General features: G+C 42.0%; 1 protein-coding gene across 1 annotated transcript in view; it reads right to left on the bottom strand.

Annotated features, from left to right (window-relative positions):
• The window catches only part of LOC311145544 (MAM domain-containing glycosylphosphatidylinositol anchor protein 1-like), a gene marked incomplete at its 3' end in the record, with an annotated part of 411,583 nt that overhangs the window by 67,707 nt on the left and 325,464 nt on the right, over nucleotides 1-18,412 (bottom strand). The window contains exons 13-15 of the mRNA XM_084181813.1: nucleotides 8,629-8,824; nucleotides 8,361-8,384; nucleotides 6,851-7,003 (exon numbers count right to left, since the gene is read on the bottom strand). Coding sequence (XP_084037939.1) covers nucleotides 6,851-7,003; nucleotides 8,361-8,384; nucleotides 8,629-8,824 — 373 coding nt within the window. The remainder of the gene's footprint in view (nucleotides 1-6,850; nucleotides 7,004-8,360; nucleotides 8,385-8,628; nucleotides 8,825-18,412) is intronic.

Genomic DNA, 18,412 nt, shown 5'->3' with positions numbered 1-18,412 from the left:
TTCTACCTAATAATTAATTGCACACACCTGGTGTCCCAGGTTTGAATGATCTACATGTTAGCTAGACTCACATCCATGAGCATGTGTGCCAAATTCCATGACTCTTGAGTCAAACAGATCAAGAAATATAAATATGTGCCCTTTATAGAACCACCATGTGTTGGATTTGATTGTTCTTGCATATGTTGAGTCTTGACAGTGTTTGGAACATGTATATCAAGTTTTGTTTCAATATGAATAACCTTATAATCTGATTTATGAATTAAATCCACTAGTGTCTGGCCTGATGTTGCATCCTCGTCAGTTTAAAAAAGTATTTTTAAGTATGTTGAGTAGATTTTAGGTCCTTTTCGGATCACTACTGCTCAAAAGACCTGGGCCCGTATTCACAAAGGGTGTAATAGTAGGAGTGCTGATTGATCTAGGATCTAAAAGGAGAATAAAAGTTGGTAGAGCATGGCGCTTGTAATACCAAGGTAGTGGGTTCGATTCTTGGGACCACCCATATGAAAATGCATGCATGTCTGTAAGTCGTTTTGCATAAAAGTGTCTGCTAAACAGCATTTAATATTAGTCATCCATTCTGAAGATTTTGTTGTTCCCCACACTTTAATCTCCCCCCAGTCTTTACATTAAAGAAATAACGAGGCACCGCAAATCCAAAGTAATGGGAAAATTACAGATAATTTCAAGGCATATTTCTATGTAAATGATATAAAGCAGAGAGCTGTGCCATGAATTACAGTATGTCTATATCCAATAACCTACCTTCCTTAATGCATTTGTTATATTTAAGCAGTGGTGTAAAGTACTTTAGTAAAAATACTTTAAAGTACTACTTAAGTCATTTTTTTGGTTAACTGTACTTTACTACTTATATACTGAACAAAAATATCAATGCAACATGCAACGATTTCAACGATTTCACTGAGTTACATTTCATATAAGGAAATCAGTCAATTGAAATAAATAAATGAGGCCCTAATCTATGGATTTCACATGACTGGGCAGGGGCACAGCCATTAGTGGGCCTGGGAGAGCATAGGCCTTCCCACTTGGGAGCTAGGTCCACCCACTGGGGAGCCAGGCCCAGCCAATCAGAATGATTTTTTCCCCTAAAAAGGGCTTTATTACAGACAGAAATAGTCCTCAGTTTCATCAGCATTCCGGGTGGCTGGTCTCAGACGATCCCACAGGTGAAGAAGCAGGATGTGGAGGTCCTTGGCTGGTGTGGTTAAACGAGGTCTGCGGTTGTGAGGCCGGTTGGACATACAGCCAAATTCTCTAAAACGACGTTGGAGGCGGCTTATGGTAGAGAAATGAACATTCAATTCTCTGGCAACAGCTCTGGTGGACATTCCTGCAGTCTGCATGCCAATTGCACACTCCCTCAAAACTTGAGACATCTGTGGCATTGGGTTGTGTGACAAAATTGTACATTTTAGAGTGGCCTTTTATTGTCCCCAGCACAAGGTGCACCTGTGTAATGATCAAACTGTTTAATCAGCTTCTTGATATGCCACATCTGTCAGGTGGATGGATTATCTTGGCCAAGGAGAAATGCTCACTAACAGGATGTAAACAAATTTGTGCACACAATTTGAGAGAAATACGTTTTTTGTGCATATGTCAAATTTCTGGGATCTTTTATTTCAGCTCATGAAACATGGGACCAACACTTTACATGTTGCGTTTATATTTTTGTTCAGTATATTTTTGACAACTTTTACTTTTACTTCACTACATTCCTAAAGAAAATAACTTTTTACTCCATACATTTTCCCTGACACCAAAAGTACTCGTTACATTTTGAATGCTTAGCAGGACAGGACAATTGTCTAATTCATGCACTTGTGAAGAGAACATCCCTAGTCATCCCTACTGCCTCTGATCTGGCGGACTCACCAAACAAAAAAGCTCTGTTTGTAAATGATGTCTGAGTGTTGGAGTGCGCCATAAATAAATAAAAAACATGAACATTGTGCCGTCTGGTTATGCTTAATATGTGACTCGTTTTAGGAAACTAGGCATATATCGCGTGTCACTACTTCACAGGAGAGTCATTTGAACGTAAACTTTCTTTTTAAATCAAAATGCGTTTTTTGGCAGAAATGCCTTCTGGAACATGTAAACTTCCTAGTTGGTTTAGCCACGGATTAAGACAGGAACCTTCCCGCTAGCCATGATTGGCTGAGATAATGAGTGGGCTGGATATGCCGAGAGATGAGTTTGGAGTGGTCTGCCATGTAGCACGCTTCTGTCTATAACATGAGCTGGTCAGTATGTGTATGCAAAGATATCACGTAGTAGAACTGTATAAGTGTTGCTCTCCACTTTCTGGAGGACCGAGTTTTGAAATCAGTGGAATTAGAGTATGATAGCTAAGGAGATGAAGAGAATTCTGGCGTTTGATTTCAAATATGCAGATGGAGTCGAAAAGAGACCACAAAGAAGGCTGTTGTAGAAATCACCTGTCTCCGGATTACATCTTCAAACTAAGGGCAACCATGGCATCCGTGACAGAGAGGGAGAAGTGTCCATCCATGTATATGTGTAAGATAGTCTAGCTAGCTACATTTTCAGATATTACACATTTCTAATTTTGTCAGAAAGTCGTTTTCATTTCAACTTAAAGTGTACTGTTAGCTAGCTAGCTGACGTTAGATGGCTGGCTCGCTAACGTTACGTGTATGATCTGTGTAGTAATATCATTCGTATCTCAGAGCCATTTATATTGCTAGTTATAGCCTAATGTTAGCTAGCTAACATTGAACCTGGTTGGTTAGCTACCTGCAGATTCATGCAGGGTAGTAACGTTATGAGTTGGGATTATGGTTAATTGTTTAGCTAGCTAACTATATGTCTAAATAATAGACTCCACAATGCAAGTAACCATTTCAATAGAATGTTTAAGATGTCACTGTGCCAACTGTCGATAGACGTAACTGGTAAATTCGCTCTAGCTATCTACTCTCTTTTCAGAGCACTCTCGTCTGAGTGTGCCAGAGCGCAGAATAAGTGACAAATTCAACGCTCAACACCCGTTGAATATGGCAGGTGTCAGTAAACGTTGGCAAAAAAGCGTAATTAAATTGTTGCTAGCAGCACAGTTGCAGTCACCAACGTTCTGGATAACATAAAAACAGCCTAACCAGCTCTGCTAGGGCGAGTAAAATGGTCAGAGTGAGCTGTTCTCTCATTTGTTGTCGAAGTAACTAGACAACGTTAGCCAGTTAGCTTGGGTGCTTGACTGCTGTTGTTAGGTCAGAACGCTCGGATCAACCCTACTCCTCGGCCAGAGCATCCAGTGTGAGCTCTGAACGCTCCGAGAGCGAAACGCTCTGAATTTACGAACGGACAATCTGACAACGATCTGAGTTTACGAACGCCCAGAGCTCATTCTGGCACTCAATATTAAATTTTCTAACACACCCGTAGTATAAACCAGACTTTAGTATTGACATCTTTGGTTGTTTAGTACATGTCCTCACATGTGAATCCTTAAAGAGATGAGTGGGGCTAAAGCTTAAGAGGGTGTGAACGATGCTGAATGGGTTTAGACAAGGAAGAGTAGGTGTATCAAAACATTGAAGGCCCATTTTCTCAAAAGTGACCGTACAAGTTTATCAACTTTCAAAGCAGAATTACTTTCCCATTGTTCCTCAACTGTAGTGATATATCATTTTCTAGCTCTGAGTCTCTACTTTTATCCAATGTAAAAAACACAATTTCAAATTTTGCTACATAAGACCAAATTGAGCCGGTCGGTCACATCTAAGGAATTTGAAATGATTTATACTATTTTTTCTTATTTTAGCAATTACATTTACTTTTGATACTTAAGTATATTTAAAACCAAATACTTTTAGACTTTAACTCAAATAGTATTTTACTGGATGATTTTCACTTTTACTTGAGTCATTTTCTATTAAGGCATCTTTACTTTACTAAGTGTGACAATTGGGTACTTTTTCCACCACTGTATTTAAGTAAGCTACTTTTTGTCAAGGGATGCGAATACAGTGCCTTTAGAAAGTCTACACCCCCTTGAAAATTTTTCACATTTTGCTGCCTTAGAATTAAATCTAAAAATGAATGAAATTCGTTTTTTTTCCTACAGATCTACACAACCTAATCTACATGTTTAAAGTGAAAGAAAGTTATAGAACATTTTCCTAATTGGAAAATGTTCTATAACTTTCTTTCACTTTAAACATGTAGATTAGGTTGTGTAGATCTGTAGGAAAAAAAACGAATTTCATTCATTTTTAGATTTAATTCTAAGGCAGCAAAATGTGAAAATTTTTCAAGGGGGTGTAGACTTTCTAAAGGCACTGTATCATAATTGGATAAGTCTACATCCCCCTGAGTTAAAACTTGGTGGAAGCAACTTTGGCAGCCATTACAGCCTCAATTCATTGGGGCACGGACTCTACAAAGTGTCGAAAGCGTTCCACAGGGATTCTGGCCCATGTTGACTACAATGCTTCCCACAGTTGTGTCAAGTTGGCTGGATGTCCTTTAGGTGGTGGACAATTATTGATACACACGGGAAACTGTTGAGCGTGAAAAACCCAGCAGAGTTGCAGTTCTTGACACAAACTGGTGTGCCTGGCACCTACTACCATACCCCGTTCAAAGGCACTTAAATCTTTTGTCTTTCCCATTCACCCTCTGAATGACACACATACACAATCCTAGACTCAATTGCCTCAATGCTTAAAAATCCTTCTTTAACCTGTCTCCCCCCTCCATCTACACTGATTGAAGTAGATTTAACAAGTGACATCAAAAAGGGACCATAGCTTTCACCTGGATTCGCCTGCTCAGTCTAAGGTGTTCTTATTGTTTTGTATACTCATTTGTATCAAAATTGCTCAAGCTCATTCAATTTGGTTGGGAATCATTGATATACAGCAATATTCAACGCCCCAAAAATTGAAGTAATCGTCTCGCTGAAAAATGTTGCACCCAGGGTTAGGTTTTCAGAAGACTGAGGCGGGTTTTCCTCTAACTTTTTACCTGGGCTTTTTCTCCTTTCATATTTCTTTTAATCCTGACAAACTCCCCAGTCCCTGCTGATGACAAGCATACCCATAACATGATGCTGCCACCACAATACTTGCAAAAGACACACCAGAATGGCTTTCGAAGAGGTGTTGGGTATTCCTGAGTGGTGTAGTCTCAGTCCTGACTTAAATCTGCTTAAAAAGGTTTAAGGTTTAAATATCGTTGTCCATCAATGATCCCCAACCAAATTTATTGATCCCCAACCATATTTATTGAGCCTGAGCAATTTTGACAAAACCAATGGATATATGATGCCCTAAGAGTTGTGCAAAGTTGGTAGAATCTTATTCAAAGCTGTTATGGCTGCAAAAGGTGCTTCCACCAAGTATTGACTCACGGGGTTGGAGACATATTCAACTTTTATTTAAATAAAAATCCTACAATGTGATTTTCTGGATTTCTTTTTCTCTTTTTCTTTTTGTCTGTCATAGTTGACGTGTACCTATAATGAAAATTACAGGCCTCTCTCATCTTTTTAAGTGGGAGAACTTGCACAATTGGTGGCTGACTAAATACTTTTTTCCCCCACCATATATATATATATATATATATATATATATATATATATATATAAAAACTATGACGATAACGAGACGAGATGCCTCGAAAAAACCGAGATAACTATTACAAATTACTTTTCATTTCAGAGAATTCCACGTGAGACTAATGGACATTTAATTTGACATGAAGCTCCTTTTTATCTGTTTTGTCCAATCATAAGAATGCATGCAGAATATGTCATGCAATCCTCTCATTGGCAGAATTTTTTTTTTTCAGTTGAGCGATCTCATTGAGCTGATCTGCGCAGCTCTTCCACACAGCTCCCATGCGGTCTCTTCAGCCACTCTTCAATCTTTTGAACTGATGCAATGCCAGAAAACTTCACTTGTAACTAACCTCAACTAGAAACAATAATGTTTAGGCTACTCTCTCTCTTACTTCCTTGTAGGCTATTTTTGCTTTGATCTCATCAGAAACTCTATTTTCCCATGTGCGCTGTTATTCATTTGTGGTCCTCTGTAGCTCAGCTGGTAGAGCACGGCGCTTGTAACGCCAGGGTAGTGGGTTCGATCCCCGGGACCACCCATACACAAAAATGTATGCACGCATGACTGTAAGTCTATTTGGATAAAAGCGTCTGCTAAATGGCATATTATTATCTGTGTTGCGGTCCACAGATTTGGTCTCTTGCAGTCGGAAAATGCGAGTTGCGGTTGCTTTTAAATTCTTCTGATAAAAAAAAAAACGAATGCTATGTGTTCAATATTTGTAGCAGAGTAATACTTCTGGCATTTCTGCAAAGCTCAAATTCTCCCTTTTTCAAGGAAACCACTGTTATTTAGCCCCTTGACGGTTATGATGGGGAGACAATCTGAGATGCCAAGACTTAATATGGCTTAGTACTGTATTAATTAGCACTGGTTAATTATGGCTGGCATTGGTTATATCAATCTGCCACAAGATCAATGTTGCCAGCTAAGGTATACGAATAAATAGTAGGCCTAGTTGTAAAAGGCTATCTGAATGTGCACATGATGGAAGTAAAAAACAAAATGCACTGACTGTCATGTGACTAAAATGGCTGTGACTAAAACTAGACTAAAATTGTCCAGAGTTTAAGTCGACTGATAATTACTACAACTAACGAAGGATGAAATTACTAAAATGTGACTAAGACTAAAAGGTATATTCAGACAAAAACAAAGACTAAAGCTAAATAAAAAATAGTAGCCAAAATAAACACTGCTTAAAGGGATGTGTGTACATTCCAGTAACATACCTTCTTTGTTTCCACTCCTGTCCATCTCTGGGCCAGTATTGGACGAGCGCTTGGGGTTCTGGGTCAGGTGGTTCTGTCTAGTCCAATCAAAATTGTCGCCCCGGTCCTGCGAGAAACCGCAGATGCGCTCGTCCTCAAAGCCACAGACGTGGTCTGTCGAGAGAGAGATAGAGACCGAGACAGAGAGAGAGAGCGACAGAGAGAGAGAGAGACAAAGAGAGCGTGAGAGAGAAGGGGATATAGAAAGAGTGAGAATACAGAGGTCAGAGAGGACGAGCAATAACATTGACAGCGACAGAGACACAGAGAAGAGAGGAAAAAGAGGCAGAGGAAATAGGGAAGAGTGAGGGATCAAAGACAGAGGAAGAGAGACAAAATTGCGATACATGACCAAGACATAGTGAAAAAGAGAGGGAGAGTATGACAAGAAAGTACAAATGAAAATGTTATATAGGTGGGGAGAGTGAGAGGAGAGAATGACCAGTGAATCACTTCAAGAACCTCTTTGCATTCCAGCAACAATCCTCTGTCTGTTTCATCTCTGAATCACACAAACTAACTAAAGCGTAATACTATCCTCCAACTATCCACAAGGTTGCTACCTACCACAACCATCACATCAATTTCAACCCATTACACCAATTCACTGCTGGCTGTGGTATTCACTAAGCATTGTCAATGGAAGGACTATGATATATCGCAATTACGCACTCCAAATGCAACTGGACACACAGGCACTCCATTTATGCTCTACAGCAATAACACCCATCAAAAGTGTTAACATTGTTACATGTTAAACACGCACACACGCACACAAACTCACTCACACAAACACATACACCCACAAATTACGCCCGCCACACACTGTCAGCCGTTGACTGTAGGTACATTCCAAATTGCCACCGTATTGCCTACATAGTGCACTACTTTTGAACAGGGGCGCTTGTCAAAAGTAGTGCACTAAATAGGGAATTGGGTTCAATTTGGGATGAAACCTGTATCCCATTCGCGTCGGTGTTATGATAGAAACATAATCTATTATGATTAATGTCCCACTCGGCGACGTACGTGCACTTCCTCAATTTGTTTTCTGTTGTTCTCCAATCTGCGTGGTTGGAGAAAATGTGATTTTAATTGTGCTCGTTTGGCGTCGCTCTCCACTTCTGAGCGGCGGTGCAAGGCGTAATTGAACCGTATTGCCTGACGAGATGAGAGAGACAGAGAGAGGACGGAGTGGGGGAAAAGAGGTAGAGTGAAAGAAAATGTGGGGAAGAAAGAAAGAAAGAAAGAAAGAAAGAAAGAAAGAAAGAAAGAAAGAAAGAAAGAAAGAAAGAAAGAAAGAAAGAAAGAAAGAAAGAAAGAAAGAAAGAAAGAAAGAAAGAAAGAAAGAAAGAAAGAAAGAAAGAAAGAAAGAAAGAAAGAAAGAAAGAAAGAAAGAAAGAAAGAAAGAAAGAAAGAAAGAAAGAAAGAAAGAAAGAAAGAAAGAAAGAAAGAAAGAAGACATTCTTACCTGAAGGTCTAGGGTAAATGTAGGCTGTAAAAAAGGAAATACACATTGATTATCACAATACACTTTTACATAACTGTAGTTGCACTCATTTAAAAATGTACTTAAATAATTGCCAAAATGAACACAAAAAGGGCCTACTTGGCCAGTTATGGATAGATATGGATGAGTTATTATTATTATTATTATTATTATTATTATTATTATTATTATCAGACACTAACTAAAGAGTGGCCATTTTGGCTCCAGGCGCAAGCAAGTTACTACTCACGCTCCGAGTACTGGATGGTGCGACTGACATAGTCTCCGGTGCTGTATGTGGTGATGGGGGCCAGGCGGATCTCATAGGAGACGGGGATCTTCAGGTCAGTCAGGGTGTAGGACATGAGGCCGCCCTTCACCGGCTCCTTCTTGTCGATCTGCTTGGAGAACAGGTTCACCTGGTTCATCTTGTCGTTCTGCTTAATCTGGGGGAAACAGAAAGGGGGATAGAAAGAGGGGAAGAGAGGGGGATGGTGAGAAATGGGACCCAACAGATGATGGTGGGCGCAACTGGCCGAACTGTAATATAAAGCCGTTTGAAAAAATATATTTTCATCAAAATGCATTTTTTGGGGCAGAAATGCTTTCTCAAATATAGGAACTTTCAAGTACGTTAATAACTAAGTTGAGAGAGCTAGACAGAGAGAGAGAGAGAGAGAGAGAGAGAGAGAGAGAGAGAGAGAGAGAGAGAGAGAGAGAGAGAGAGAGAGAGAGAGAGAGAGAGAGAGAGAGAGAGAGAGAGAGAGAGGGAGAGAGAGAGAGAGAGAGAGGGGGAGACAGAGAGAGAGAGAGGGAGACAGACAGAGAGAGAGAGAGAGAGAGAGAGAGAGAGAGAGAGAGAGAGAGACAGAGAGAGAGAGAGAGAGTTAGAGAGAGAGGTAGACAGAGAGAGAGAGAGAGAGAGAGAGAGAGAGAGAGAGAGAGAGAGAGAGAGAGAGAGAGAGAGAGAGAGAGAGAGCGAGAGAGAGAGAGAGAGAGAGAAAAATATATAAAACAAAGAGAGAAAGGGACAGCTAGAGCACGGGCGTACACAGACTTAAACAGACAGAAGGGGAACTGAAGAAGACAGTAAAAGACAGCTACACACACATACACACACACACACACACACACACACACTTCACCCTCACGGTGGGGTCAAACACATTTGTAATGAGTCTAATTACGTATCCTGATAAAGGGCTGCTATGGCAATAAGGAACAAGGCCATGGCAACACATTAGGCACACCACTTCAGACTAACACACCAACACTGGTAAAAGTGTGTGTGTGTTTGTGTGGGTGTATGCACGCTCTTGTTGTAATGTACACCACTCTATATCTCAAGTACATGCCATTAGTGAGTATGTGTGTGTGTGTGTGTGTGTGTGTGTGTGTGTTTGGTTTTACTATCCTTGTGGGGACCAGAAGTTCTCACAAGAATAGTAAAACAAGGAAAATGTGGGGACATTTCACCAGTCCCCACATTGAAAAAGGCTATTTTAGGCTTAGGGGTTAGGTTTAGGGTTACAATTAGGGTTAGGGATAGAATTAGGGTTAGGGTTAGGGTTTAGGATTTAGAGTTAGGTTTAGGGTTAAGGTTAGGGGTTAAGGAAAATAGGATTTTAAATGGGAATAATTGTTTGGTCCCCACAAGGATAGTAAAACAAATGTGTGTGTGTGTGTGTGTGTGTGTGTGTGTGTGTGTGTGTGTGTGTGTGTGTGTGTGTGTGTGTGTGTGTGTGTGTGTGTGTGTTACTGTATATCCATAGATTCAAGCCCACCTATGCAGACGAGAACATTTGGTTGAGAACAGAGTTAAAATCACAAACACACACACTTTCACACTCACCACATACACTGCTGCTACTGTCCATTATCTGTCCTGTTGCCTAGTCACTTTACCCCTACCTATATGTACATAGCTACGTCAATTACCTCGTACCCCTGCACATCGACTTGGTACTGGTACTCCCTGTATATCGCTATGTTACTTTAACTCGTTACTGTTATTCGTTAGTCACTGTGTATTTATTCCTCGTGTCACTATTTCAAATCTTTATTCAAATTTGTATCTTTATCATTAATTTTCCATTATTGGAAAAGAACCGGTAAGTTTAAATAAAATAAATAAATAAACCTGCATTTCACTGTTAGTCTACAACTGTTATTTATGAAGCATGTGACAAAAAAAATCTGATTTGATTTGACACACACACACACACACACACAAACGTTAGCGTCCTCATGTTTCAGGACCTCCAAGAACGTTTGAGTGCATGTAGCTACTGTATGTACACTATGCCTATTAAGCTTATTTCATGTGTTTTATTACATTTATTCATTTTATTAAAACATACATTTCAGAGGGTGAAATCTGATGTCTTGAATCACATTGTGCTGTCATTTAAGCTAGGTGTGCATCCATTAGAACCATAGAATAAAGATACAGAATAATGTTTTGCCATTTAGCAGAGGCTTTATACAAAGTGACTTACAGTCATGCATGCATACATTTTTCCCATGGGGAAAACCTGCTGGGGCCCCAATATAAACATGTTTATGCATTGCACAGTATATGCATAGTCATATGAACATAATGTTAATGTATTATGTACTGTACATGGATGTATATGACAGTTTGTTCATGTGTTTGTATCTGGTTAACTGCTTAGGGGTGGGTGTGTGCTGTGGGAGTGTGCCATCCCTGCAATTCTGAGCACTTGACAGTAATGTATCGTCCTTAAGAGCAGGGACAGACAAACACACACATGCACGCACGCACGCACACACACACACCCACCCTTTGGTCAGCATGTGGGAAGCAGACGAGGGATCGATGTGTCTGAACCCAGGGGGGATGCAGCCACTCACAGATGCCATACACACACAACACACACACACACACACACACTCCAAGCCAGTGGACAGACGGATTGGGCTCACGGGGGAAATGTGTCAGTGTACTTAAACTTACAGACACTACTCCCACACTCCAGGCAGAAAGTGTGTGTAGACTGATTCATAGCAGGTGGGTTATAGCGTCAATATAGAGTCCTGCAATCTGTTTTTTGGAGCTGCACCCGCCCCACGCTGGCCACATCAATTCCGAATCCCACTCGATACCCGACATCAGGACATATTTTTTTCCGCATCCTGAAGCACCCACATATAATTGTTCCAAGAGCTGATCCGTTACCCGCCATATAACATCAATTTATTTAATAGCTTTTATGACTCCAGAGTAGTAGGCTTTATTATAATAATTTTTATTAGGCTTTTGTTACTATTCCCCTTCCCTGCATGAATTAATTTGTCTGCATGTCTATTCAACATCTGGACAAAAGGAAACCATGTCATAAATTAAGAATATCTATTTATTTTCACAATGTGATGCATCACTCAAATCGCTTTGAGAAAAATAGCCTTCTAATTAGCCTTCTTACCTAATGAAAGCCTATAGCTGACATAACAAAACAATACCTTTACATTTTAGATAATCAAATAGTTTAGAACTAATTAAAACTTAAATAAACAATTAGCAGATTTGAATATAGGCTGCAAAAATAGTCTACATTTATTTACATTGAGGGAAAAAAGTATTTGATCCCCTGCTGATTTTGTACGTTTGCCCACTGACAAAGAAATGATCAGTCTATAATTTTAATGGTAGGTTTATTTGAACAGTGAGAGACAGAATAACAACAACAAAAATCCAGAACACGCATGTCAAAAATGTTAGAAATTGATTTGCATTTTAATGAAGGAAATAAGTATTTGACCACCTCTCAATCAGAAAGATTTCTGGCTCCCAGGTGTCTTTTATACAGGTAACGAGCTGAGATTAGGAGCACACTCTTAAAGGGAGTGCTCCTAATCTCAGTTTGTTAACTGTATAAAAGACACCTGTCCACAGAAGCAATCAATCAATCAGATTCCAAACTCTCCACCATGGCCAAGACCAAAGATCTCTCCAAGGATGTCAGGGACAAGATTGTAGACCTACACAAGGCTGGAATGGGCTACAAGACCATCGCTAAGCTGCTTGGTGAGAAGGTGACAACAGTTGGTGCGATTATTCGCAAATGGAAGAAACACAAAATAACTGTCAGTCTCCCTCGGCCTGGGGCTTCATGCAAGATATCACCCCGTGGAGAAGAAATGATCATGAGAACGGTGATGAATCAGCCCAGAACTATACGGGAGGATCTTGTCAATGATCTCAAGGCAGCTGGGACCATAGTCACCAAGAAAACAATTGGTAACACACTACGCCGTGAAGGACTGAAATCCTGCAGCGCCCGCAAGGTCCCCATGCTCAAGAAAGCACATATACATGCCCATCTGAAGTTTGCCAATGAACATCTGAATGATTCAGAGGAGAACTGGGTGAAAGTGTTGTGGTCAGATGAGACCAAAATGGAGCTCTTTGGCATCAACTCTACTTGCCGTGTTTGGAGGATGAGGAATGCTGCCTATTAACCCAAGAACACCATCCCCACCGTCAAATATGGAGGTGGAAACATTATGATTTGGGGGTGTTTTTCTGCTAAGGGGACAGGACAACTTCACCGCATCAAAGGGACGATGGACGGGGCCATGTACCGTCAAATATTGGGTGAGAACCTCCTTCCCTCAGCCAGGGCATTGAAAATGGGTCGTTGATGGGTATTCCAGCATGACAATGACCCAAAACTCACGGCCAAGGCAACAAAGGAGTGGCTCAGGAAGAAGCACATTAAGGTCCTGGAGTGGCCTAGCCAGTCTCCAGACCTTAATCCCATAGAAAATATGTGGAGGTAGCTGAAGGTTCGAGTTGCCAAACGTCAGCCTCGAAACCTTAATGACTTGGAGAAGATCTGCAAAGAGGAGTGGGACAAAATCCCTTCTGAGTTGTGTGCAAACCTGGTGGCCACCTACAAGAAATGTCTGACCTCTGTGATTGCCAACAAGGATTTTGCCACCAAGTACTAAGTCATGTTTTGCAGAGGGTCAAATACTTATTTCCCTCATTAAAATGCAAATCAATTCATAACATTTTTACATGCGTTTTTCTGGATTATTTTGTTGTTATTCTGTCTCTCACTGTTCAAATAAACCTACCATTAAAATTATAGACTGATAATTTCTTTGGCAGTGGGCAAACGTACAATATCAGCAGGGGATCAAGTACTTTTTCCCCTCACCGTAGGATACAGGCCACTCTAACTTTTACCAGCCGCTCTAGTTTACAATTTAATTAACTAAATTATTGAAAGTAAACACCTGCTTACACATTGTGCAGGCTGTGTATCCATCTACTGTACCTCACTATTGTCCTTCCAAACTGGGGATTTCACTTGAACAGCACCTGCTTCCATGATGGTGTTGTAGCCTATTCCCTTATTACACTGAACAAATATATAAACGCAACATGTAAAGTGTTGGTCCAATGTATCATGAGCTGAAATAAAATATCCCAGAAATGTTCCATACGCACAAAAAGCGTATTTCTCTCAACGTTTGTGCACAAATTTGTTTACATTCCTGTTAGTGAGCATTTCTCCTTCGCCAAGCTAATCCATCCACCTGACAGGTGTGGCATATCAAGAAGCTGATTAAACAGCATAATCATTACACAGGTGTACCTTGTGCTGGGGGTAATAAAAGGCCACTCTAAAATGTGCAGTTTTGTCACACGACACAATGCCACAGATGTCTGAAGTTTTGAGGGAGCGTGCAATTGGCATGTAGACTGCAGGAATGTCCACCAGAGCTGCTGTTGCCAGATAATTAAATGTTCATTTCTTGACCACAAGCCGCCTCCAACGTCGTTTAAGAGAATTTGGCAAAACATACAACCGGCCTCACAACCACAGACTCTCCCCATCCAACCTGACAGAGCTTGAGAGGATCTGCAGAGAAGAATGGGAGAAACTCCCAAGAAGACACAAGGCTGTAATCGCTGACAAAAGTACTTCAACAAAGTACTGATTAAAGGGTCTGAATACTTACGTAAATATGATATTTCAGTTGTCATTATGGGGTATTGTGTGTTGATTGATGAGGGAAAAAAACGATTTAATCCATTTTAGAGTAAGGCTGTAACGTAAAAAATTTGTTAAAAGTCAAGGGGTCTGAATACTTTCCGTATGCACTGTATGCGCTGTGCACCCTTTTTTCACACTCATCTCTCTCTCTCTCTCTCTCTCTCTCTCTCTCTCTCTCTCTCTCTCTCTCTCTCTCTCTCTCTCTCTCTCTCTCTCTCTCTCTCTCTCTCTCTCTCTCTCTCTCTCTCTCTCTCTCTCTCTCTCTCTCTCTCTCTCTCTCTTTCGCTCTGTGTGACAGTATTAATCCTGTTGAGGTAATGACAAGAGAGGCAGTCGGGGTGTGTGTTAACATGGCCCCTGGCAGGCAGACAGCCAGAACTTCACACAGCTATATTTAGACTTAACTCATCCTACCTTACCATTAGCTTACCACACGCCTGTGTCTCTATCACTCTCACAATAGGACAAACACAGCCGGCCAGGTTTATGTTTGAGTGTGGAGGTCCATGTATGTGTTTCAAGTTTTAATGTCATATGCACAAGTACAGTGAAATGCCTTTCTTGCAAGCTCTAAACCCATGCAGTGATCAATATTAATATAGAACACAAAAATAACAATGTAGTACTAAAATGCGTTCTCATATGTGTGTGTGCATATACTGTACAACGTGTCTATGCAGCCAGGTCACACCAGATCTACTTCATTATTCGACGTTTGTCCATGTCCCCAGGACATCGAGAGATGCCATCAATACTCCACTAGAGGCAACGTGAGTGCCTATTACCATCTAGTAGGCTCACGGCTTGCTAGGGTTCAATCCCAGTGCTAGGCACTCATTTTAATTATTTATGTTTTAACCCCAAACCTTAACCCTTACCTTAACCAGTCGGAATTATTGCCTAAACTTAACCATCAAGTGTTGACATTCTCTCTCCCCCCCCCCCCCCCCACGTGTGTATGTGTGTGTATGAGTGTTTATCTGTGTGTGTGTGTGTGTGTGTGTGTGTGTGTGTGTGTATTTGTCTGTGTATGTGTGTGTGTGTGTGTCTGTGTGATCTACACTAAGTGTACAAAACATTAGGAACACCGTCCTAATATTGAGTTGCACCCACTTTTGCCCTCAGAACAGCCTCAATTAGTTGGGGCATGGACTCTTCAAGGTATCAGTACCAGTACTGAGTGATGGGTCACTATACCTGATAGGTCAGGAGGAGGTCGTCGGGTGAGGTCGTCGGGTAAGCTTGGCTTTATACATAGTTTGGGCTTTGTCGAGTAAAGCTTAAACTATGTATTTAGATTGTAGTTAGGTATTGTAGGTAGTTATCGTGGGTTGTTGTATGTAATAATTGTAGGTTAGTATTGTATTCGGCTGAGCCCAGTTAAGCACGAAGCTAGCTAGCTAACCCACTACATGGACTAGCTGGCGGGTAGCTACTAGCAGCTACTGGCAACTATTAGCAACGGTATAGTTGTTTCACGCCTGAGAGTGCCTGTAATTACGCCAGCTGGCTGCCTACAATAATTATATACAATAATGCCTACCATTCAGCTGTTTTCTAACCTCATTGTCTGAACCGTTAACGTTAGGTAGTAAGTGGCTACTGTGCTTGAAATTTAGCTAGCTTGTTGCTACCTGGATAGCTATTAGTAAACAATAGCTGGAACGACCTAGCGAACAGACGCGAACTGGCTGAGTCAATTCAGTGGCTAGCTTTGCACTTGGCTAGCTAACAGTAACTGCTAGGGGTAAGTCATAACCTACATTTGTGTTTTGAATTTACATATTGGTAGCCAGAGTCGTTCAAGGAATTCGGGACATGGGTGACTAGTCTCTCTGTGTGTTCGTGCCGTGAAAGGAGGGGTTTCTTCTTTGTCTGAAAGCAATGGCTAGCTAGTATGCTAACTATTCTAGCTAACTAACTGGCTGAATAAGTTGACGACGGACGCGCTCAAGCTGTCGGGACTAACCCACAACGTTAGACACGGACACGAACGATCTGCTTGGCGTGTTGACACACTGGTGGTTTGTTGTGGCCGAGTATTGGTGCTAAACCGTGTTGTTGGAGTCCGGCATGCTAGCTGGCTGTGGCATCTTATGACTAGGTGCCCTGGACGATTTTCACGGAAGAATACTGTACCAAGTTAGCTAGCTGAATAAACGTAGTCTATTCCTAGAAAACATTGAACCGCTGTAGTTTACAACAATTATAGTTTCTGAGGTGGAAGTTGGGAGAGTTCTAATTGGGGGTTGTGGTGAGGGAGGCCCCGCTCTCTCCTTTCCCAGATGTTTAGTTCATTTCATTCCGATCTCCTTTGCATTATTGTAGCCATTTTCTGCAGCCTGTCAGCTATGCCTCTGTCTATCCCTGTTCTCTCCTCTCCGCACATGCTATACAAACTCCTCACACCGCGTGGCTGCTGCCTCTCTAACCTGGTGGTCCCTGCACGCACCACCCACGTGGAGTTCCAGGTCTCAGGCTGCCTCTGGAACTGTCGTTCTGCTGCAAACAAGGTAGAGTTCATCTCAGCCTATGCTACCCTCCAGTCCCTCGACTTCTTGGCGCTGACGGAAACATGGATTACCACTGAAAACACTGCTACTCCTACTGCTCTCTCCTCGTCTGACCATGTGTTCTCACATACCCCGAGAGCATCTGGTCAGCGGGGTAGTGGCACAGGAATCCTCATCTCTCCCAAGTGGACATTCTCTATGTTTCCCCTGACCCATCTGTCTATCTCCTCATTTGAATTCCATGCTGTCACAGTCACTAGCCCATTTAAGCTTAACATCCTTGTCATTTATCGCCCTCCAGGTTCCCTTGGAGAGTTCATCAATGAGCTTGATGCCTTGATAAGTTCCTTTCCTGAGGATGGCTCACCCCTCACAGTTCTGGGGGACTTCAACCTCCCTACGTCTACCTTAGACTCATTTCTCTCTGCCTCCTTCTTTCCACTCCTCTCCTCTTTTGACCTCACCCTCTCACCGTCCCCCCCTACTCACAAGGCAGGCAATATGCTTGACCTCATCTTTACTAGATGCTGTTCTTCTACTAATCTCACTGCAACTCCCCTCCATGTCTCCGACCACTACTTAGTATCCTTTTCTCCCTCGCTCTCCTCCAACACTACTCACTCTGCCCCAACACAGATGGTAATGCGCCGTCACAACCTTCGCTCACTCTCTCCCGCTACTCTCTCCTCTTCCATCCTATCATCTCTTCCCTCTGCTCAATCCTTCTCCCTCCAATCTCCTGATTCTGCCTCCTCAACCCTCCTCTCCTCCCTTTCTGCATCCTTTGACTCTCTATGTCCCCTATTCTCCCGGCCGGCTCGGTCCTCCCCTCCAGCTCCGTGGCTTGATGACTCATTGTGAGCTCACAGAACAAGGCTCCGGGCAGCCGAGCGGAAATGGAGGAAAACTAGACTCCCTGCGGACCTGGCATCTTTTCACTCCCTCCTCTCTACATTTTCTTCATCTGTTTCTGCTGCTAAGGCCACTTACTACCACTCTAAATTCCAAGCATCTGCCTCTAACCCTAGGAAGCTCTTTGCCACCTTCTCCTCCCTGCTGAATCCCCCCCCCCCCCCCCTCTGTGGATGACTTCGTCAACCATTTTGAAAAGAAGGTTGACGACATCCGATCCTCGTTTGTTAAGTCAAATGACACTGCTGGTCCTGCTCACACGGCCCTACCCTATGCTCTGACTTCTTTCTCCCCTCTCTCCAGATAAAATCTTGCAACTTGTGACGGCCGGCCGCCCAACAACCTGCCCGCTTGACCCTATCCCCTCCTCTCTTCTCCAGACCATCTCCGGTGACCTTCTCCCTTACCTCACCTCGCTGATCAACTCATCTTTGACCGCTAGCTATGTCCCTTCCGTCTTCAAGAGAGCGAGAGTTGCACCCCCTCTAAAAAAAAAAACACTCGATCCCTCTGATGTCAACAACTACAGACCAGTATCCCTTCTTTCTTTTCTCTCCAAAACTATTGAGCGGGCCGTCTT

The sequence above is a fragment of the Coregonus lavaretus genome, assembly GCF_964263955.1.
Source record: "Coregonus lavaretus genome assembly, chromosome: 18".
Lineage (NCBI taxonomy): Eukaryota > Metazoa > Chordata > Actinopteri > Salmoniformes > Salmonidae > Coregonus > Coregonus lavaretus.
The sequence above is the reverse complement of the archived record's forward strand: the minus strand, read 5'-3'. Positions and strand labels throughout refer to the sequence as shown.